At 39.9% G+C, this 22,957-nt stretch overlaps 2 protein-coding genes across 3 annotated transcripts; both read right to left on the reverse strand.

The window, feature by feature from the left end:
* Nucleotides 1-9,149: 9,149 nt before the first annotated feature.
* Nucleotides 9,150-10,695, reverse strand: LOC147423642 (uncharacterized). Of its 2 annotated transcripts, none has more exons than XM_086502041.1 (3): nucleotides 10,606-10,695; nucleotides 10,354-10,436; nucleotides 9,150-10,053 (listed from the first exon to the last, which is right to left on the reverse strand). In XM_086502041.1, the coding sequence occupies exons 2-3, from the start codon at nucleotides 10,414-10,416 to the stop codon at nucleotides 9,301-9,303; spliced, it is 816 nt and encodes a 271-aa protein (XP_086358167.1). In that variant the 5' UTR covers nucleotides 10,417-10,436; nucleotides 10,606-10,695; the 3' UTR covers nucleotides 9,150-9,300. The 2 variants fall into 2 exon arrangements, with proteins under 2 accessions (XP_086358167.1, XP_086358166.1); XM_086502040.1 differs by having other exon boundaries at nucleotides 9,150-10,056; nucleotides 10,606-10,694.
* A 4,283-nt stretch (nucleotides 10,696-14,978) lies between these two features.
* Nucleotides 14,979-15,875, reverse strand: LOC147423643 (ATP-dependent DNA helicase PIF1-like). Its single transcript, XM_086501504.1, has one exon. The coding sequence runs from the start codon at nucleotides 15,873-15,875 to the stop codon at nucleotides 14,979-14,981; it is 897 nt and encodes a 298-aa protein (XP_086357630.1).
* Nucleotides 15,876-22,957: the final 7,082 nt, after the last annotated feature.

Below are 22,957 nucleotides of genomic sequence, written 5' to 3' on the forward strand. Positions count from 1 at the left end.
AGATAGAAGAGTGTTCCCTCGTTGTTGCAACGTATCAACATCATTGGGCAAGCATGAGTAGATTTGAGGTAATGTTGGCAATATCTCCATGGGCATAGTGCCATGTGCAAAGCTTGCTATTTTTCTTCCTTCCGAGTTTGATTTGGGTATGTGGAGGCTGTGGACCTTCCCTTATTACTTCCCCGCCTTTTACCCTTGTTTATCATAACCTCTCTTAACAAACGGGAACCTCATGGAGGATTCAAGACGTGGAGCACTATTCTCGAGCGCTAGAGGATACTCTCAATGTTGAGTTTGATCGGACTCGAGGTGTTCCTAAGATCAAAAGCTTTCTTTGTCTTCATTACATCTTTCGCTACCTATTCTAACATGGTATCCATCACAAAAACTAAACTGATGGCCATAACTTGAGGAGAATGTAGAGCCATAGAGAGCCATCGAATGGTAGGAAAAGATTGTCAACAATGGTCACTTAGGTAGTGGTCACACCATGCTAGTTATCACACCATGCCTAGCATAGATAAGTACTCAAAAATCAATTTTTTGAGTACTTATCTATGCTATGATATAAAGCACCACAAACACTCTATGCCATGACATGAAGCACCACAAAGACTGAAACAATGGCCAAACCCTCTATTGCCTCTCTCTCTCTCTCTCTCTCTCTCTCTCTCTCTCTCTCTCTCTCTCTCTCAAATATAATGCAATTGGCAATGATGAAGCAACCAAGCAAACATTTGAAAGCACTCGATAACTTTGAGTACTATCAATGCCATGATATAAAGCACCGCAAAGACTAAAGTGATGGCCATAGCTTGAGGAGAATGTAGAGCCACAGAGAGTCGTCAAATGGCAGCAAAAGATTGTCACAAATGGTTAGTTAAGCAGTGGTCACACCATGCATAGCTATCAATTCCAAAAATTGATTCTCTGAGTACTTAATTATGCCACGACATAAAGGACCACAAAGACTCTATGCCATGATGTAAAGCACCACCAAGATTAAAATGATGGCCATAACACCCCCCCCCCCCTCCCTCTCTCTATCTTTCTCACTCAGATACTGTGGCAGCAAGAGTTGCGCCTTCTTACATCTAAAACAGCTACCATATATTGCACCTCATAAGCACTTCGCGCAACGCGAGGGGGGGGGGGGGGGGGGGGGGGGGGGGGGGGGTTTGAATCCACCACAGTTTTTGCTCTAAAATCCCTCAATTAAATGTACCAGTAAAACAGCGCCGCCTTCGGCAGCGGCATGGCCTCTCTCTCTCTCTCTCTCTCTCTCTCTCTCTCTCTCTCTCTCTCTCTCTCTCTCTCTCTCTCTCTCTCTCTCTCTCTCTCGCGTGCCAGGCGGCCTTCAGAATTGAAATGCTTTTACCCATTGCAAAAGAGGCCGTGAAAGGAGGCCGCCTCTCTCTCTCTCTCTCTCTCTCTCTCTCTCTCTCTCTCTCTCTCTCTCTCTCTCTCTCTCTCTCTCTCTCATGGGCGTTGAGTCCACTGTCATGCCGACACTCATGGCACATAGTACGGATCAAGGAGGTTGCACCATGTGGCAAGGGGGGGCAAAATCCCTCCCCCCAGGGTAATTGTATAGATAGATATATATATACCTCTCTCTCTCTATCTATCTCTCTAGCTTCTCGATAAGGGCACTACTCTCTCTCTCTCTCTCTCTCTCTCTCTCTCTCTCTCTCTCTCTCTATCTATCTATCTCTCTAGCTTCTCGATAAGGGCACTACTCTCTCTCTCTCTCTCTCTCTCTCTCTCTCTCTCTCTCTCTCTCTCTCTCTCTCTCGTTCTCTCTCGTCATTTTTGTTACTCTGCTTTATATCAGATTCACCACATTGTAACTTTCTGGTCTCATAGGTCAATCGGGCCGTCTAAAGACGTTAATATAACATTTCATTTCATTTCTCTCTCGTTGAATCCTTGGAGATCCACTCTGAAACTCTTGGAGCTCGTCGACTTGTAGCTACCTTGGTAAGTTGGTAGAGAGAGAGAGAGAGAGAGAGAGAGAGAGAGAGAGAGAGAGAGAGAGGATATCAATATCTTGTGTTGATAGATAATCACTCTTCTTATGAAAGGCTACAAATTTGTTTATCTTTAGAGATATGTAATCCATGATCAGGCGTATTTTGGAAATGTTTGAAAATTTGAAGGATATTTATGACAAAGTATTGGTTGTATTTTTGGAAGTTTTAAAATTTGAGGGATATTTTGGAAGTTTCCATAAATTAGAGACATAGATACCTCTCCCTCTCTTTCTCTCTCTCAAGCTACTCTATAAGGGCACTACTCTCTTTCTCTCTCTCCCCCAGATCTCTCTCTCTCTCTCTCTCTCTCTCTCTCTCTCTCTCTCTCTCTCTCTCTCTCTCTCTTTGAGTCCTTGGAGCTCCATTCTAAAACTCTTGGAGCTTGCCGACCTATAGGTACCTTGGTAAGTTAAAACTCTTGGAGCTTGCCGACCTATAGGTACCTTGGTAAGTTGGTAGAGAGAGAGAGAGAGAGAGAGAGAGAGAGAGAGAGAGAGAGAGAGAATCACTCTTCTTCTGAAAAGCTATAATTTATTTTATATGTAAAAAAATTGAATCAACGATCAGGGGTATTTTGAGTTCTCTCTCTCTCTCTGGCGTGCCAGGCAACCTTCAGAATTGAAATGCTTTCACCCATGGTAGAAGACGTCTCTCTCTCTCTCTCTCTCTCTCTCTCTCTCTCTCTCTCTCTCTCTCTCTCTCTCTCTCTCTCGCATGGGCGCTAAGTCCACTATCATGCAACGCTCATGGCACACAGTACGGATCAAAGAGGTTGCACCATGTGGCAAGGGGGGGCAAAATCCCTCCCCCGAGGGTAATTGTATAGATAGATATATATATACCTCTCTCTCTCTCTATCTCTCTAGCTTCTCGATAAGGGCACTACTCTCTCTCTCTCTCTCTCGTCATTTTTGTTACTCTGACTTTATATCAGATTCACCACATTGTAACTTTCTGGTCTCATAGGTCAATTTGGGTGTCTAAAGACGTTAATATAACATTTCATTTCATTTCTCTCTCGTTGAATCTTGGAGCTCCACTGTGAAACTCTCGGAGCTCGTCGACTTGTAGCTACCTTGGTAAGTTGGTAGAGAGAGAGAGAGAGAGAGAGAGAGAGAGAGAGAGAGAGAGAATCACTCTTCTTCTGAAAAGCTATAATCAACGATCAAGGGTATTTTGAGAATTTTTAAAACTTTGAAGGGCATTTTGGGAATTTGTGACAAAATATTTTGGAAGTTTTGAAATTTGAGGGGTATTTTGGAAATTTTCGTACAGAAAACGAAGCCAGGATGTCGAGTCCTCTCTCTCTCTCTCGCCCACGCGCCCTGTGAGGGGTCTCTCTCTCCCTCTCACTCTCTATGTGTGTGGCGGACGGCCATCTGAGGGGTCTCTCTCTCTCTCTCTCTCTCTCTCTCTCTCTCTCTCTCTCTCTCTCTCTCTCTACGGCGGTATGCAGTAAGCAACGGCCACGGGATGGGGAAGCAACACCACTGCAGCAGGGTTGGTGGCCTCTGCGATAACCCAACCAAAATAAATGACAGTCTCTCTCTCTCTCTCTCTCTCTCTCTCTCTCTCTCTCTCTCTCTCTCTCTCTCTCTCTCTCTCCGGCGGTATGCAGTAAGCAACGGCCACGGGATGGAGAAGCAACACCACTGCAGCAGGGTTGGTGGCCTCTGCGATAACCCAACCAAAATAAATGACAGTCTCTGAGTCTTTTTCTCTCTCTCGCGGTGTCTATCAGCTGCTCCCTCTCCAACGCCGAGCGCCTAGCTTCAGAGAACACTCACCGGTAGGAGACCTAAGGACAGTCTCGCAACATGTTGGAACTCAATCCCTTCGTCTGTCACGCTGTCACGCTGTTTTTGAATCGGACCACTGTCACGCTGCCGGCAGCAGAGTGCACTCCTTTAAAGTGCCGGATCATGCTAAGCTCGCCACGTGTCCGGGGGGAGGGGCCGTAATCCCTTCCCCCATTATCTATTAGTATAGATAGACAACAATATGTTGCATGATGTCTTAATAAAACTCTTTGTAGAGGCAAAAAATACATTACTGGTTATGAATTACTTAAGAGCACTTGTTATGTAAGCCAAATGAGCCGGCTGTAGTTTAATCCCTAATTAACTCTACTTATGCATCTGTTTCACCTTTGTAATGTACTCTTCCTTTGCTTCTTCCTTTGATTTACCTGCAAAACTTTTCCATGCATCCCACTTTGCTTTTTATTTCATGCCAAAGAACCTTGGGCGGCTGGTGTTTGCTTAACCAACTCTTGCCTGTTCATCGGCATCAAAAGGTGTCACTTGGCAAAGTCAATACATCCTTCAAAGCCTTCTCAAAAGGAAAAAAAGGGGAAGAGGGGGGGGGGGGGAGGGGGGGGCAACACAACATTAGGGAGAAAGGGAGAGAACGTGAAGAGTAGAGAGAGAGAGAGAGTGTGTGTGAGTGGATAAGCCAACAAAACAACGAGACAATGATAGTGATTCTTTCACTTGTTTGAACAAACAATGTATCCACTCTTGGATAAGGAAAACAAATCCTCACATGCTCTATCTACATTCTTAGTGCAGGTTCACAGTGGGCGACGGCAGCAAAGAAGACCTTGTTGGCAGCCAATCGCGGAAGCACACGTCAGATGACCCGTTCACAATGCGTGGTGGAAAAGTTGTGTGCAAGCTACCAATGCATGGAAGAAAAACCATGCTTTGTCGCCCCCCCCCCCCCCCCCCAAATACCACTTTCGTCCTCCACATTGGCAACCCACCCTTCCATTTTCACCCCCTAGCGTTAGTGCTTAATGTTTAGGGGAAAAAAAAAAGCATACAACCGCTCCCAAATATTTTCTCATAAATTCCCAAAATGCCCTTCAAATTTTTCAAAATTCCCAAAACACCTCTAGTTTTGAGATTAAAATTTCCAATATTTTAATCTCAAAATATTAAAATTTTTGAGCTTAAAATATTGGAAATTTTAATCTCATAAATTCCCAAAATGCCCTTCAAATTTTTCAAAATTCCCAAAACACCTCTAGTTTTGAGATTAAAATTTCCAATATTTTAATTCCAATACAACCGCTCCCAAAATATTTTCTCATAAATTCCCAAAATGCCCTTCAAATCTAGTTGTGAAACTAAATATCTCCAAAAATTCCCAAAACACCTCTAGTTGTGAGATTAAATATTTCCAAAAATAAAAAAATTATAGATGAATGGTTTAATAATTTTTTGGTATACTTGCCTCAATTTAATAAAATTTTATGCAATGGTTTGTACTATGGTTATTGATGCAATTGGTAAATGCTTCTTCCTTTCACTCTTTGTTACGCCGCCGCCCAATGTTCATAGTAGATAATGGAAGAAAATAGTCACCTTTTCTTTCACCTTCCATGTGAAGAAATGGGTGGCGGAAGTGTGCATTCTGTAACTCTTCCACCCGAAAAAAACACCTTTTGGAGTGTTTCTTTCGCCTCTTCAATGTGAACCCCGCCTTAGTTTTAATTTCATAAGAATCAATGACGATTATCATATGGTACCACTTGGAGAAGGTGCTTTTAACAAAACATGGTCTCGTATATAGTGAGAAAATAATAAGCATTCGGTGCATGCACATGACAACATCTCATTACTTTAACTAGTGAATCCCTTGGGGCTCTTATAAATTGGAAATGCTTGCTTATCTTTCTCGATCGTGTAAATTCAACCTTATCTCTTTTCCTTTTTTGCGTTACAACTGTGAGCAGATTTTTTTTAAAATTTTTATTTTTGCAAAACTCCCAATTGTGAGTGAATTATATTAGAGTTACTAGAAAATTACAAATTCAAGTCATACTCGAGCCGAGCCATGACGTCTCTTCAATAACTATAGGTACATCGGTTGACAGGGGAGCCACCCCGCGACACGTAATAAGAGACCTTTACTTTGTCAATGACCAATCATTGCGGCATCAATAGCCCTATACCACCCATCAGAGTTCATGCATTTCCCTATGGCACAAAATGCTTCCCTGATTTTTTGTATGATCTCAAAGAATCTAGCAGTTTCCAGGGCGTTCTCGAACACTTGACAGTTCCTTGCCCTCCACACTTGTTTGAAGTAGTAAAATCTGACAACTTGTGTGCCAATAAGCAGTGCATGGTTCTTGAAAAACATCCCACCCAATAGGAGATCGTTTCTTGAAGAAATCAATCCTCCAAGTCTTTTGCACCCATTTGCAAATATTTCTTGGCAAGCCACTAACCATCGAGCACTCCTTGAATTAGTGGAGAAGGTCCTCTCTGGCTGTTCTGCAATGTGTGCATTTGTCAAGACCAATACCTCTGGCATGAATCTTCACGCCCGTAGGTAAGGCCCCCAAAGCACCTTCCAAACACCTTCATCTCAGGAGGCAAAAGAGGGCACTAGATGTTCTTACTGATTGACACCCATCTTGATTCTTTTCATTGCTTGCCCCATTGCTTATTCAAGGGAAAAAACCAATATGTCAGTATCATAAGAGTGTTGTACACAACCTTAGGTTTTCAATTTATAGAAATGTATGTCATTGGGCCACACCAAACCTTCCACTCAAAACTGCATTCGCAAGAGGGCAGCCCATCTTTATCTAGCCATTCCAAAGCTCTACTGGCAAGCAAACTTTCAACCCCGCTTAGGTGGAATCGAGAGTCCAATTAATCCGTTTTAACCCAACTTCTATTTTTGCTATCCCAAACTTGGCCTAGTCATCGAAGTCCTTCATTATTGACCTTTCTGGTGATTTCCTTCTAGAATGGATTCAAAATCATGCTATTGTCTTAGATAGCTAAGGGGACCAATGAGTAATACAGTTGTGAAAGTACATAGTTAATTCCCACCATTCCAAGGCCTCTCTTACTCTCTTGCATTTACAAACTAGTCCGCACGTTGTGCCACCAAGTTTCAAGGTTATCCACCGAGGGGCAAACAACTTGTCGTGTACCTCCAACCTTTTCCATTGTCCGCCATTCAAACATATCTTGGCAATGTCTATCAAGGCTTTCATCATGATTGCTCATGCCTGGTCTTGCTTCGTAAATGCTACCATAAACTTGGCACATTGGGCCTCCGTATGAATGTGAGGGTTAAGGATCCCAATAATGCCTTGTTGAAGAGGTCTAGCCATAGAATTCCATCTTACACACTTCCAAGGTGTCAAGTCTTTAGTAATGTTTTTCCATAAGAATCTTTTCACCGGTTTTAAGAACTCTTTCCAGTTTCACTTGGCTAGCTTAAGTGAAGGCTTGTTGAACGCTTTGTAAGGGAGCATAATTGAATTGACCACCTTCACCCGGCTCGGAAAGGAAAAAGAACCCCAGGTGTCGAAACACCTTCCCTTTTGAAACAATTTCCATGGTCCAAAAGGCGGGATCAACCTTCCCTTTTGAAACAATTTCCATGGTCCAAAAGGCGGGATCAACCGATTCATTTTCTGAGAGCAAAATCCATATGGATTTTCCAATACTACATTTTGACCATGCAACAAAGAGAGAGAGAGAGAGAGAGAGCAATGGAAGCTCAAGGCCTTTTGAGGATGAAGCAAAAAGCCGCTGCAGGTTTAGAAAGAAAAGAGGAGAGGGTGAAGGTGAGACGATATGTCCGAACAAGTAAGGTGGAGATGGAGGAATTTCAAGAAGTTTGTCAAGTATGTCATTGCTCTGATTTATAGATGATATTATGAAATAAAACCAAAATAACTTTCCAAAGGTGGAGATGACTCACAACTACTTGTTTGGGATGTGTATGAAGATAGCAGCTTTGGAAAGTATAAAGATGCACAGCCACAATAGAATCCAATAGACAAAAAGAAAATAACCCACAATAGCCCAATCAACAAAGGAAAGGGTGGCATATTGATTAATTACAACTTAAAATTCAAATTTAATTCCCTTCAATACTCCCATTAGCATAAAGACCTCCTTACCCCATTTTAGGTCAAGCCTAAGACTTTTCCCATTGATGTGTTTGAAATGGCATTGAGCCAATGTGTGCATGCGCAACAAGTTTCAACTTGTTGCGCAAAAAACTGACGACCAACTCTAATAAAAAATCGACAAAATTGCAATGCCATTGTGTCAACTAACACAGTCAATGCAATTGTAATCTCTTTGGCCCTCTCTTCCACTACTAGGTTATCATTTGATTGAGTGGGACTTCAACAAAGCTATACCATATCCTATATGACTTTTTTCTGTTCATGTGAACTATGTCAAATATATGCTGTTCAAGATGATAGAACCATTACATGGGACAATAACTAAAGTTAGAAATTTGGCATGAACATGGGAGGGACAACAATGTTCAGTGAAAGTCATATCCCAGCATTGAGCCTCGTCTAACTACTTCCAATATCACAAAGTTACAAAGCCAATATATATAATTTTTTATTTTATTTTTTACCAGAGACAAAACATAAGTTTGATCAGAGGTGAAAATTGCCACAACATCCAATTCAAAGTGCAGCACCTTTAGAAAAATTAGTGAGCTGCTTCATATCCAGAAAAACCTAGCAAAAACTTTAAAGAATCACTTAGCTTGGTAAAATCTCAGAAATAACCATTGGTAGTGTTTTATATAAAATCAGGGTTTCTAAACCCACAAATTGGTAAGGTTCCCCCAAATTGGTAATGTCGTCCTGATAGTGAAAAAAAAAAATTATACCCTGCAACATTACCACCTCATATTTATGGTAGCTAATCTGTATCTAATTAAAATCAAATCAATCAAATTGAAAAAGAGAAACCAAACACTCACACATTTAAGAGACTTTTACCTTAACACAATTGCATAGTATCCCTTACAATAATTCTAAAATGCCAGGAGAACTTTGGCTGTCCTTTTCTACATTGGTCAGTAAACAGCATTGGAACCTGGTGTGGGCACGTGCGTGTATGTACATGCGTAGATACAAGTTTATATCTATAATTTTTAGATGTATGGCTGCGCTGTATACAAAATCTTCGCATGCACAAACACAGGTTTGACTATTGCTTATAACAACTCCACACTAATTCCTTTCTATACAGCTTATAGATTTAACACTGGGAAACTATATGATGAATGATACAGATTGATATCCAAGCAACAGATCCATGCACCTAAACATTGTACCGCACAAATGAAAATTTTGAAAACATTGCCTGCTTTATATACAGAGATATTTGTACCAAACATGTAAGCGTATCCGTATCCATAAGTTAGCAAGTAGATAGGGTCTGCTTTAAAAGCCAAAAAAACCATATAGCCTGACCTGCACCTACTTGAAAGAAACCAGGCGAGACAAGCGCTGACTCAATATGATTTGGAGTGTAGATGCACAATTTGTTTGTGATGAGTCTCTATCTGAACCTGATGAGTGACCAAAATCTTCTCTCCAAAACTTCAACACATGCAAGCTCTCTTCTTCTGTATGGCGCTGGACGACAATCCTTGATGCAAATCCTTTGCGTTGCATAATCTGGCATATCTCACCTGGATTGTTTGCAGTTATGGCGACAAGATAGAAACAACCTCGGCTTGACAGGAGTGAATCCACTATTTTTAGCATGCGATCTATCAGCACGCGGCCTTGAGTGCCACCGGCCCAGGCTGAGGTCAACCCATCATCACCGACTTCTTCATCAAGAGTGGGTATGCAGGGAGGGTTGAAAATCAGCACATCAACTGTCCCTGCTAAACGCTTTTCAAGTCCTGATACCAAATCAGTGTTATAGACATTCGCCACCACTTTGTGAGCCTTCAGAGTTGCTAGGGTTGTTTTTACGGCTGCCTCGCTTGCATCTGTTGCAATGTATTCTACCTTCCCTTTGTCGTTCCCCAGTAGGAGTGCGAGGGACGTGATGACATAGCCACTACCACATCCTACCTCCACGCACACACGTGGACGAAGCTCCTTGAGGTGTACCTTTTCAGCAAGAAGAGCATCCACAAGTGCAAAAGAGTCATCAGATGGCTCATATACCTCAGGATGGCGAGCTACCAGGTGTAAATCTGCACTTCGTCTTCGAACCTGCTGAATTTCGAATGAAAGTATGACAATAGAACCCAAACTACAAACTCAGAAAAGCCTTGTGTACATGTAAGAGACTCGAATAGCAGAGGTAATCAATCAAATGACTAAGAAGAACTAAAAGACTTAAGAGACATTACTATTGTTCTGGTAAAATAGCAATTCTTCTAATCTTGCTTCCCAATACTAATATCCATATTGGGAAAAACGCAGAATCAAAATTAATGCAGAGGGTTTCATCAGATGCTTACGTCCCAGAAATGAGCATCATGTCAGAAAGGGGACGATAGGGGAACTTACTGCAAGGGGGTTGTGCAAGGCTGCTACAAGATCTGCGTCTTCCTCATTGAAAGCAATGTCCATGCCAAACCTAGAACTGAAATCTGCAAAGAACAAAGTTTGAGAAGGGAAAGGAAAAACGCTCCAGTCAGGAACGAAATGTCTAAACGCGCTTCTCAATACAAAATAAAAGAAGGCGTCGACTGAGGAAGCGGCGATGGCGACTCTGAGACGGAAGAAAAAAATGATTGAAAAGAAAGGGGAAATGGAAACCTGCGCAGAAGGAGCGATAAGAGTTGTTGTTGTCGTGATTGAAGAAGAAGGACAGGCGCGCGGGTAAAAACCAAAGACTCGAGAGAAGCACTATTTATACGCCTCGTTGCGGTGGCCCCATTTTTTTGCGCTTAAAGTTGCCCCTTTTCAAACTTGGATTAGGCTTCTGACTCCGACGTTGTTCATTTATATGAACTTTTGAGTCATTGGGCGTTCACATGGTTCATATGCCACAATGATGCCAACATTGATCTCTGTCTAGAAAAATTTCCCGCAAATGCGACAATGATCCGTTATCGCTCTGCTTGTTACCTCAATCTTACGTGACTCTAGTGTGGACCGTATGTGAACTGCAATGTGAACCATTTCTGAACCCTCTCAATTGTTTGCAGTATATGTATTAGGAATTGAATGTGAATTTTGATTGGTAAACTTGTGTTTTTCCTTGGATTTTGAATAAGAAGGTCGTGAGATCTTCATTGGCATCACGATAAGGTGTTGTTTCGATATCAAGAAGGTCTTGGGCTCAACTGCTTGAGCCCACCCACTTGGATATCTTGTATTACCCTTCGTGAGGAAGATTGATGAATGTTTGCATGTCATATGTCCCTTTGAACAAGTGTTTGATTTGAGCTATTGATGAACTCACAGTGTTCAAGAGCTTGTGAACCACAATGGGGTTGTTTGCACAAAGTAGGCCAAGATGAGCTAATGGCAACAAACAACCTAGAGGAAGAGGAACAACATAAGCAGGAGTACAAAAGGTTAGGTGTCCCTCCATTGGTCATTAGCTATAACTAGCTCGCGCGCCTCGCCTACCTCACTCGCTCTTACCACCTCACTCTGTATGTGTTTGAGTGTGTGTGTGTGTGTGTATCTTTATACATTCTCAATGACACACACACACACACGATCCACACTTTACATTAAAAAAATAGTTTACATTATCGCCAAAAAGGCTCAGGAACATATCTGCATAGCACTCTTAGTCGTGCTACTTCAACAGGATCAAGATATTGAGCTAGAGCTCTACAAACTTCTCTTAAATCTATTTTTTGAACCCAACTCAAGTAAATCTTGTAATGACGAATCATCCCAAGCTCTTGCTTTAAGAGCATTAGCCTAATGTTGGGAAAGAAATAGGGATCAAGCAACTTGATGTAAATCGTGTCCAACTCTTCATCTATATATGACCCCCAAACACTGTAGTTTTTCTCAATCACTTCCCATACCCATTGCCATCCCCGTTCAGCAGGTAACAAATTTTCTTCAAAGGCATCAATAATAAAAAAAATTACACTTGGAAAAATATTCACAATTTCGTGGGCCATTTAATTGGCTGCAAGAAAAGAAAACAACATTGGTACTCAAAGCTTAAAATGTGTGTGTGTGTGTGTGTGTGTGTGTGTGTGTGTGTGTGTGTGTGTGTGTGTGAGAGAGAGAGAGAGAGAGAGAGAGAGAGATGATCAACATGGCCACTTAAACACTTTAAAAAAGTATAAGCACAATACAAATACTTCAATTACTGATTGCCATGCCAAAAAGTGTCAAGAGCTTCATTAGGTCAAAGTCTTTACAACATTCCAATTTTTTTGCTTACAACGACTCATATTCTACTCTATAATTGGACGGTTCAGGATCGCTCCAATATACCCCATTGATAAACTTCACAATTAATTTCAAAATTTCAAACTCTTCATCTGAAATGTAAGATTTGTGATTGTGATATATCTTTCGTAACTGAATATCACAACCACAAACATTGACATAATAAATATCAACCATATGTAGTTCTTGTAGGACTCTCATCAATTTTATTTCGCTCAATATTTGTGACACTTTACATAGTAAAATGCTTAACCGTCCACAATTTCCATACCACCCATCAGCATATGAATACACCCAATGATGCCACCAACACCATGTACCATATCCTTGACAAATGTACTCTTCCTTAACTTTCAAATATATATCATCCTTATATCAATTGGGAGAATAGCCAATACATCATGACCCATGTTAACCTAAATTAGCAATTCGCAAATCTCTCTCTCTCTCTCTCTCTCTCTCTCTCTCTCTCTCTCTCTCTCTCTCATCAACCTATCTAGTAGATAAAAACCCACTTCAATAAGCCACCAATAACTAAAAAAATATGGTACTTAGCATGCATAGACAATGGATCAAAGTGTTTGATTATCTAGAGAAGTTGAGCCTACGACACACTCTACTTGGAACTCTCAAGATCCAAAGTCCGACACGTCGAACACTGCGATCGAGGCGTCGAGGTGATTCACCCAAAGAATAGATTCTAAACATCCATTCATTCACTCCATAGGGACCGTATGAAAAGTTGCAATTGAGAGGCCGTTGCATACCTAACTCTCGTATAGTGATTCGCATATCATCTATATCAAACTCTATGTGATAATAACCTACAACACTTCTAAAATATCGTGCTTCATATAATGCCAAGACAGAATGTCTACAATAATATTGAAGTCTGCAATGAAAATAACAACCAACCATTCATACATAAAAAGTAACAACACATTTAACGTCATATGGATTCAAATTCAAGCTATACGCATCGAAGGATCTCAAAATCCTCGATAATACGAACAATATCCTCAGCATGTGCAGGACCCCTCCACAATGGAGGATCTAGAAAAAATGTAACACGTGTAAACATACAAAATAAAGGCCACAAAGTTCTCATTTTTTGTAGAAGTAAGTAACAAAGATAAGATTTTACATTTACATACCTCTAATATAAGTAGGTACATCATTGAGGGTGTACGAAACCATGATGTGTCGTGCCATTCTTTATCTGCTCTAACAGCACAGATTTGGAAGTTTAAGAGGAACAAAGATGAAATAGAATAAAGAAGACTTTGACGATCATGCCATAGAGAACCATGTCCTTCTTTCTTTTGTTTTAGTGAAGGATTTAAGAGAGAGAGAGAGAGAGAGAGAGAGGAATGAAAGCAATTCAAAAGACTTTGAAATTTCAGAACTTCACAAAGAGACAATACAAAACAGTTATTCAAAGTGTAGCCTTCGAGAGACCACATTAGGGATTCTATAAGTCCAAGGACCTATGTTGTATACGTTTTGCAAGATACGGGGTGGTGTTTCAACTTGAGTAAATATCCTCAATCGATATGGTGTAGTGTGGTCTCCAGCAACCCCCACCTGTTGTGCATTGACTGGCCTCTCGTCACTCACAAACCAAATATTAACTTGAATTTGACGATGCTCGTGGTTCGAAGAAAAGGCAACATGATAATATCCAAGAACTTCTATGGACATATCTCTTCCTAAGTATAGCATTTCATAAACGCCTACGATGATAAAACCTCGATAAGAGTGATCTCTGCAAAGGCATCCATGAATTATGTAGAGCAATAAAAGCTTAAAACTACAAATATACCATATATAAAAACTCTTACAGTATAATATGAGTTTGATAAAATAAGATCACCAAAAACATAGCAGGAACTCTTTCCCTCCATTGCGGTGGATCTTCAACAGAGTAAGTCAATGTATAAGCCAATCTTCTCAAGAAAATAATAGGTCAAGGTAATAAACTAATTTAAAAAATAAGATAAATACCTCGAATGAATTCAGTGATGTGACCCACTACATAGGAGGCACTGCGTCGAGGATCCATCTGTGGGCAATACTTTGATCTAAGAGATATGAATAAAATTTAACATCAAGTGTGTCTGACTTTAAGTGAGAGCCACAATGTCAATTTGAACTTATTGTTATGAGCTTGCTAGTTGTAAACATCCTTGAATACAATGTTTGGAGTGTAGTAACACTCCGCTTGAGTGTTTTCAGTATTGACAACAATCCTCATAGAAGCTGCACTTCGTACACGTGACATTGCAACATACAACTGTCCAGGAGAGAAGATCGATGATGCAAGATATAGACCAAGAATTCCAATTGTTTGTCCTTGTGCTTTGTTGATAGTCATCCCAAAAGCAAGCCTGATTGGAAACTGACGACGCTTCATTTGAAATGGAAGCCCTTGTTGGTTTCCAATAATAAAGTCAATCCTTGGAAGAAAAACTCTCTCTCCAATATTCGATCCTGTAACTATCTCTGCCTCAATTACCTTATGATGAAATTGCTTGCATATCAATCTGGTTTCGTTGCATAATCCACGTCTTGGATCCAAATTTCGCAGCAACATGATAAGAGCATTTTCTTTCAAGACTAAAGCATGAGGTGGAAAACCACCACCAAGAGTAAGGCTATTAAGATATTCAATTGTGTACAAATGTGTGTTTTCCTTTGACATACAAATTGAATCTGCACTCAAATACTCTTTGCAATCTCCATGCATTCTTTGCAATGCATAGTCATTAATCCACCTCTTTATTCCGCGGAGCAAGTATTGCTCGATCTCTGAAAAAAGTTGCATGATCTTGCACATGACACAAATCTCCATATATAAAGCTTAGAAGATCTGCCAAACTATTTCCTGGAAGCATCATGTGTGAAGGTATTTTGACTCTGTCTAAATCTCCTCCATCATCCATAACCCCATTGCCAATATCAAGCACCCAACGGGAAAAACTTTGTTGAAGTGAATTTGAACCGCAATCAAGTATACGCATATTTCTAGTAAGCCTCAATATCTTCGTATATTTCCATATGTGAGAATGACACAACGAAGCATTTACAATGTCTGTACGACTACCTTTTGGTACAACAGGTAGTATTTGTCGAAAGTCACCTCCAAGCAAAATGACTTTTCCACCAAACAAAGTATCTCGCTGCATAATATCTCTTAAAGTTCTGTCCACTGCTTCAAATGCATAGCGATGTGTCATGGGAGCTTCATCCCATATAAGTAAAGCTGCATTCCTTAGAAGTTCTGCAAGTTGACTATTTACCTTTATATTGTAAGTTGCTTCAAAGTGAAGCTCCAAAGGTATCTTAAACCTAGAATGAGCAGTTCTTACATCACTCAAAAGCAAAGCTGCAATACCCGAGGATGCACATGCAAGAGCAACTCTACAACTTCCTCGCACTCGTGAAAGAAGTGCATTATATAAGTAAGTTTTTCTTGAGCCACCAGGACCATCTAGGAAAAATACCTTCCCTAAATGTGTGTCAACAGCTTGTAGCACTTGGTGGTAAGCATCTTGTTGATCCTCATTTAAGGAAGTCTCCATACAATCTGCTATACTACACTGTTCATCAACGTTGAACATTGTTTCTTCAGCCATAGCACCATTTTCACTTAAGGATACCATTGTTGAGTCTATTGCAGGCAACATATAATCGCAAAGCCTCTTGCCATGTTATTGCAAAAAGCATTCTATATGAAGCAAAGCTTGATTTTTTGCCACATCAAATCGCACGCTTGCATACGAAATACGCATCCTTAGGGCATAAACATAGTCCTCACAAAATTCAATACAAAACCTGTCCCAAAGAGCAACCGGATGAAGTGGATCACAAAAGTCTAATGTGATTGCAAACAGTTGTCTCAACTGCATTGCATTTTGAAAAAAAAGATGCCTCTTGGAGGCAAAGTGACCATTCTTCATCATCTTGCAATAATCCTCTAGCTATACATGCCTCCTTGTATGTATCATAAATGTGACCATAATACATCCGCAAGTCTTCAAAAGACTTACATCCCTTGCAAATATTGAGAAGCATTCGTAGGTAATAAACCTCACCAACAATAGGGACAATATTATACATTCTCCCAATAGAAACACCCTGTTGTCGTGGAGACCATGTCTTTCGACTTTTATTCCATACCCAACCATTTGGAAAGTCAGTATATGTGAAGCTATTTGCTTCTGGATAGTTTTGATTTGCAACAAACCATTCTGTCAAGGTAGTTTTTTTATTTTGCTCATTATCCATCAAATGTGATACATCATCACCATCTTGAAATGTAACCATATTCTACAATGGAAGGTGTACTTGCAATCGTTGAATAGTTGGCCTTTCACTATGCATGTCGAAGCCAAATATTCTCCACATAGCCTCAGATGAAGAAACATAACGTGCATTGAGATAACTCTTGATCTCATCAGTAGCTCCTTCACAATCTTGAAGAACAATAGTGGATCGATCATGTCCCTTGTAGACATACTTATATATTTCACGGCAGTGATAGTTGAGCAGATCTCCACATTAATATGGGCTTGGTATCTTAGTGATAAGAGGGGGCTATAAGGTACAACCCAACGATTATCTAAATTGTAATTTTTAGACAGAACAAACCTTCCATCATCTCATCTCATGTACACAGGATATCCACTTTCGTTTGCATTTGTAGACATAGAAAATGTTCGTGGAAACTTAAATCTACACTTTCCATCAACCATACATGGAGAACTTGGGTTCAAAGCACCACATGGCCCATGAACATTACAACGATTCACTACATCAAATAATTCTGGAAACACATTCTTGTCAGGGAGCTTTGCACAAACCAACTTGTCATAGTGTAATGTATCTATGGGCTTATATTCGGATGCAAGTATCAACAATATATGAGCATGAGGAAGACCTCTCTTCTGAAACTCAATCACTGAAACATGTCCAATCACCTCCCCAAACAGGGCTTGCTTGATAAGTAAATGCATCATATCTTGGAACTTCTGCTAAAACACTCGTGTAGTCAGATCAGGACGATCAACAGCACTTTGTCCAGGTAGTAATGCATCATCTATTTCCTTCCATCGTGGATTACATGTGAATGTGATGAAGAGATCCGGTTTACCCCTACTACAAACAATTGCCATTGCATCTTGAAATAGTTGGCACATATATCTTGGACCTCCAACAAAAGGTGAAGGCAAAACAATTCTACGGCCAACATTTTGACCTTCAGCCCTCTCTAAGCCATCTCTAGCCTCAACCATGTCTACCAATCCTTGGTACACTTCACCACTAAGTGTTTTTTGGTTATTTCGCATCCACAAAAGCCGTGACTCCTCTAGAGTACTATAAGCATCCACGACATACTGTTGTAATAGCCTACCCCCTCGAAGAAGACACTCCACGGTATCATCTCTTATTTGTAAGCGAAAGGCATAATATTGCTTTTGACTCATTTTTTTTCCATCGGTAGTCTATAAATAAAGATGCCACCCATCCTCTCCACTTGGAAATAATAAAACATACAATAAGGACATTGTAAGCTCGATGCATACTGGAGATTCTTTTCAAGCCCCCATGTCGAAAATTCAGTACAATGTCGTGATAGCCAATATTTCTATCATCCCCTTGTCCTGGCATAATTGCAGCAACCTCCGAACCCCTTGGAGCAAGATATTGCCAACCATCACAACGATGCTCCGCAATAACCATCCTCATATTGGGTGCAATAGCATCTCCAGACAAAGAAGCAACAGATCGTAGAGCATTTGCATAGGGATTTACTCTATGCATAATCAATTGTAGACACTCTAGAATACTACGATCTAAATTTGAAACATGATGAAATCTGTTGCTCAACTCATGTTCGGTATCAAAAAAATATAATTGTGCAAAGCGTGGAACTTCATTTTGTCCTTAGCAGGTGCTAAAGAACCAATGCTATGATAGATAGATCCATGAACCTTAAAAGTGTATACACCCCTCCCACCATAATAGTCTCATCGATATGGGCACCAAGAGACACAAATGCCAATGCATTATTGTATCCCAGAATGTTTTGTAAGAACTGTCTACTTCTTGTTGTGGTTGAGCTCATCAAATCTTTCAATTCATTTGGTGGCTCATTCAAACGAAGTAATCGAAATCTTCCATCAGAGCAACAATATTTACCCACAAATATTTGGATAGTCTTTCCTTCGTCCTTCCATGCCTTTGCTCCACATTTGGAGAAAACAAAATCTAAGCTTCCTAAGTTGTGCAACACACACTTTTTGGATAGAACTGGTGCCATAGACTTGTGATGTAAAAGGAGAGACGTTGGATATTCAAAGCGGATGGACAAACAATGCTTTTCCACTTTAGAATAGTTTCCCTCTACTATGTTCATTGTTGTCCCAACATTCATGGCTTCAGAGTTTCCTTCATGTACATCATGTATGCTCTGCCTTTCATTGCACTCCAGTAAAGTTCCAATAGTACTTTGTAGTGCATGCCTTGTTCTCTCTCATGCTATTTGGCTCCTCGTCCTTCGCGAATCATCACACAGTCGACTACATCGTGTATGACCAGGTGATAATATGCGTGGTCCAGATACCATCTATGAAATCAAGTGCAAATAGATCTCATATTAAAATATAATATACTTGATATAATTTTGGTCAATCACTAAAAGGACATTCTTATGCATAATAGAAAATCGATATAAAAAGTAATATATCCTCTAACCTAAATACATTTGACACATTGATAGTGACTCAATTAAAAAGTACAGTTTGCTGAAGATACATCATAACATTACATATTTCTACCATAAGTAGGACTAAATACATTTGACACAACGGCTTGACTCAATTAAAAAGAACAGTTTGATGAAGATACAACAAAACATTACATATTTCTACCATTAATAGGATTAGTAGGATTAGGTCGTTGAGAAACTTGACGCTGCTTTGGTCGAACTAATCTAGCCAAAGCACCTAATTTATTTGAGGTAGCTCGGATATCTGAAAGTCTTGAACCTTGAACCTTTGTCAAAGCACCGAGCTTGTTGACGATACTTCTCAATCCTGGCACGATTTGTCGTAGATTATTGTCTTGCATTCGTCCTTTTGATTCACTTTGACTCCGCAAACCCTCTTTTCGAAGATTCTCAATAGATGCCACTATCATCTTTTGAGAATCCTCAACTTTGGAAAGTTTCTCTCTCATGTATGCCTCACTCTCTAGTCTCTGCAAGTTTGATGCTTTTGTCTCTTCTCGCAATTTCCATAGTATCCCACTTTCAATCTCCAATGCAGAGCTTAAATTTTCAACCACATCCGAGACATTGGTTTGCATTGTCTCCATCCTATTGCAGGAGGCTTTGATCTCTAGCAAGGTTTCAATAATTTGCTTCTTCGAATTCCACTCGACATTTTGAGCTACTCTCTTTGCCGCACGGACGTTTCGAATACGAAGAGATGAAAGTATCTCCCGTTCATTAGCAGATGCACTATTCCTTCCGACATTTCGAGCTGCTCTCTTTGATGCACGCACATTGCGAATAGTAGGAAGAGATGACAGTATCTCCTCTTCACCCGTTGATGCACTTATAGCTATCCGAGAAGATATCAAGCCGTTGGTTGCAATAGCCAATGGAATGGCACAACTAATCTCCATTTTACTGAACAAAAAAACCTAAAGTGGTTGCAAAGAGAAATGTGACAACCAAAGAGAAGGTTTGAATGCTTGCAAATTAAAAAGTAACCCTCGTAGACTTTTCACTTTTTAAGTGCCTGCTATTTTATAATTAAAAAAATACATCATCTCTATCTAGATGTGAAAAACAACAAAGGATTGCATGAGAAGTGGAAAACAAACCAAAATGCTCATGAATCACTTTTGTTCAGTAGATAAAAGTTTTGCTCAATACATAATCAACCCCATCTACATTTGAAAATGGGAAAAGAGCGTTTAGCACTGGGACGCTTGAAAATAGGCTCCTTATGATTCTCTATCTTATCAGGTCCTACAATGCTCTTTAGCGCATTAATTTTGCTATAAACTTCATATATAGAACAACAACCTAACTCAGAATCAAGGTAGAGGGTATCTGAGTATCCCATCTTTACTCGAATCTGCAAAAGGCGTAGGTTGTGAAACCATTGACTGGGATCATTCTGGATTCTAACAAACACCTGGTAAAAGGGTGTTCCATCTCAAGTCATGGAAGTGCGGTCGTAGGTTCTCCAAGCTTGTTCTATAGTAACACCCAGAAAGAAACTTCGAACAATGCTTTGAAAGAAGTCAGCTTTGTTTTCCGGAGAGTAGTGAATCATGATATGACTCATTACTATCTCCATCGCTTCCAATCCATGACCAAAACATTCAACAGATACGCTAGGTGCCATAAAGTTCCTAAGAAAAAAGAGAGAGACATTGTAAGTGTAGTTGCTCTAGGACTTCATCCACAAAACTTGAGTTTACAATATGTCTCTTTAAATAAGTCTGTTTCTAGGTCTGTTTCCTATCCCTCTCTCTCCCTTTCCATCTCCCTCTCTCTCTCTCTCTCTCTCTCTCTCTCTCTCACTCTATATCTAAAATTTATAGGGTTCGGCCGTAGTGCTGGATCTTTCAATCACACGTGTTATTCTCTCTATCCAACCCTTTTTGAAATCTATAATGGTTTCATGTGATCTTCTATCCATGTGGTCACCTTTTGGTGATCAAACTATGGATAATCTCACATAACAATTACCAAACTCGGCACGATGTATAGAACAATCAGGTGTTTTATCTTACTGTTAAGTATAAGATGTTGATTATCCAAATTCCCTCTTGATTTTCTTACAACAGGGCACTTATAATATCCTTGGGATCTTTTGAAACTATTCGTATAAGAGTGACAAACTGGTTATGTTAACTAGCATAGCTAGATTTGGAGGGCCTATCATTAGATAGATTCTTTAATACTTCCATAGACAGGACCCTAAAAAACTCTTCCTTATTAGGGTGAAGACAAAGATACCATCTTAGTTCAGTATGAAGGATCTCTTGGGATTGCCTTTTGAGTATCATGCCTTGATTTTCAAGACTATGCAAGAATCTCTAAGGACTATTGGAATTGCTCTAGGCATTTACGTCAAGCCCAAGATCTTTGGAAACCCTCTCTTTGACATTAAAATCTACATCTTTGGATGGAATTGTTACTCACATTTACCTCTCCCTATGTCCCTCCCTCCCTTCCTCTCTCTCGTTTATCTTTAATTTTATTCACTTTGGTCTTTTTCTTCTCTCTCTCTCTCTCTCTCTCTCTCTCTCTCTCTCTCTCTCTCTCTCTCTCTCTTTGTTTGTATGTGTGTAAGTACCCTTCAAACTCAGTTCATTTTCAACTCTTTGCCTCTCTAAGTGTGTTTGTGTGTGTTTTCTCCCTCAGTTCATTTTCAACTCTTTGTCTCTCTACGTGTGTTTGTGTGTGTTTTCTCCCTCTCTATCCCTCTCTCTCTCTTTGTTTGTGTGTGGTTGTGTAGCATGCACACGTGTATGTGTGTGAGTACCCTTCAAACTCAGTTCATTTTCAACTCTTTGTCTCTCTATGTGTGTGTGTGTGTATGTTTTCTCTGTGTGTGTGTGTGTGTGTGTGTGCTTAGTTCACGCCTACCAGTTTAGGATCCCATAGTACTTTTATCTTATCATTTATCATTTTGTCATTTCATTTTGTTACTCTGACTTTGTATCAGATTCAACACATTGTAACCCTCTGGTCTCATATGTCATTTTGGCCTTTTGAAGACATTATTAATATAACATTTCATTTCATTTTATTTCTCGCTCGATCAAGCACAGGAGCTATGGAGATCCAGACGGCTATGTAGCTATGGGGCTACATAGCAAAGAGTACAACAGAGGATTTGAGCCATACTCTCTCGATATCTAGAGTGCAAATGAGGATGGATTGTAGTAGTAGTAGTAGTATTTTTGTTTTAGTCTTTTAACACCCAGAGATGGTATCAGATTCACAGTTTTGTAACAGTTTGGACTCATAGTTGATTTTGGCCTTTGGAAGACGTTAACATAACATCTCATTTCATTCAACTTTGCTCTCTCTCTCTCTCTCTCTCTCTCTCTCTCTCTCTCTCTCTATATATATATATATATATATATATATATATATATATATATATATCTTCACATTTTTTGTAACAGTTTGGTCTCATAGGTTATCTTGGCCTTTTGACCTAATTGTGAAGATTAGTAGAACATTTCATTTCTTTCTCTCTATCTTCACATTTTTTCTAACAGTTTGGTCTCATAGGTTATTTTGGCCTTTTGACCTAATTTACCTAAGTTCAGGTCAAAACATTCACAATTTTGTAATTGTAACAAATTGGTCTCATAGATCATTTCATTTCATTTCTTTCTCTACTATGTAGCTATTTCTTTCTCTACTATGTAGCTATGGGGCTACATAGCAGAGAGTACAACAGAGGATTTGAGCCATACTCTCGAAATCTAGAGTGCAAATGAGGATGGATTCTAGTAATAGTAGTAGTATTTTTGTTCTAGTCTTTTAGCACCCAGACATGGTATTAGATTCACAGTTTTGGCTCTCTCTCTCTCTCTCTCTCTCTCTCTCTCTCTCTCTCTCTCTCTCTCTCTCTCTCTCTCTCTCTCTCTCTCTCTCTCTCTCTCTCTCTCTCTCTGTGGTCTCATAGGTCATTTTGGCCTTTTAAAG

Source organism: Adiantum capillus-veneris, chromosome 26 (genome assembly GCF_014529385.1).
Source record: "Adiantum capillus-veneris isolate H3 chromosome 26, ASM1452938v2, whole genome shotgun sequence".
NCBI classification, from domain to species: domain Eukaryota; kingdom Viridiplantae; phylum Streptophyta; class Polypodiopsida; order Polypodiales; family Pteridaceae; genus Adiantum; species Adiantum capillus-veneris.

Excerpts from the sequence above, each read along its gene's own strand:
- LOC147423642 (XM_086502040.1), bottom strand. The coding sequence starts at position 10,416 with ATGGACATTGCTTTCAATGAGGAAGACGCAGATCTTGTAGCAGCCTTG. Across the intron at positions 10,057-10,353 it reads CCTTGCACAACCCCCTTGCA|CAGGTTCGAAGACGAAGTGC; the intron begins GTAAGTTCCCCT and ends TTCGAAATTCAG.
- LOC147423643 (XM_086501504.1), bottom strand. The coding sequence starts at position 15,875 with ATGGTATCCTTAAGTGAAAATGGTGCTATGGCTGAAGAAACAATGTTC.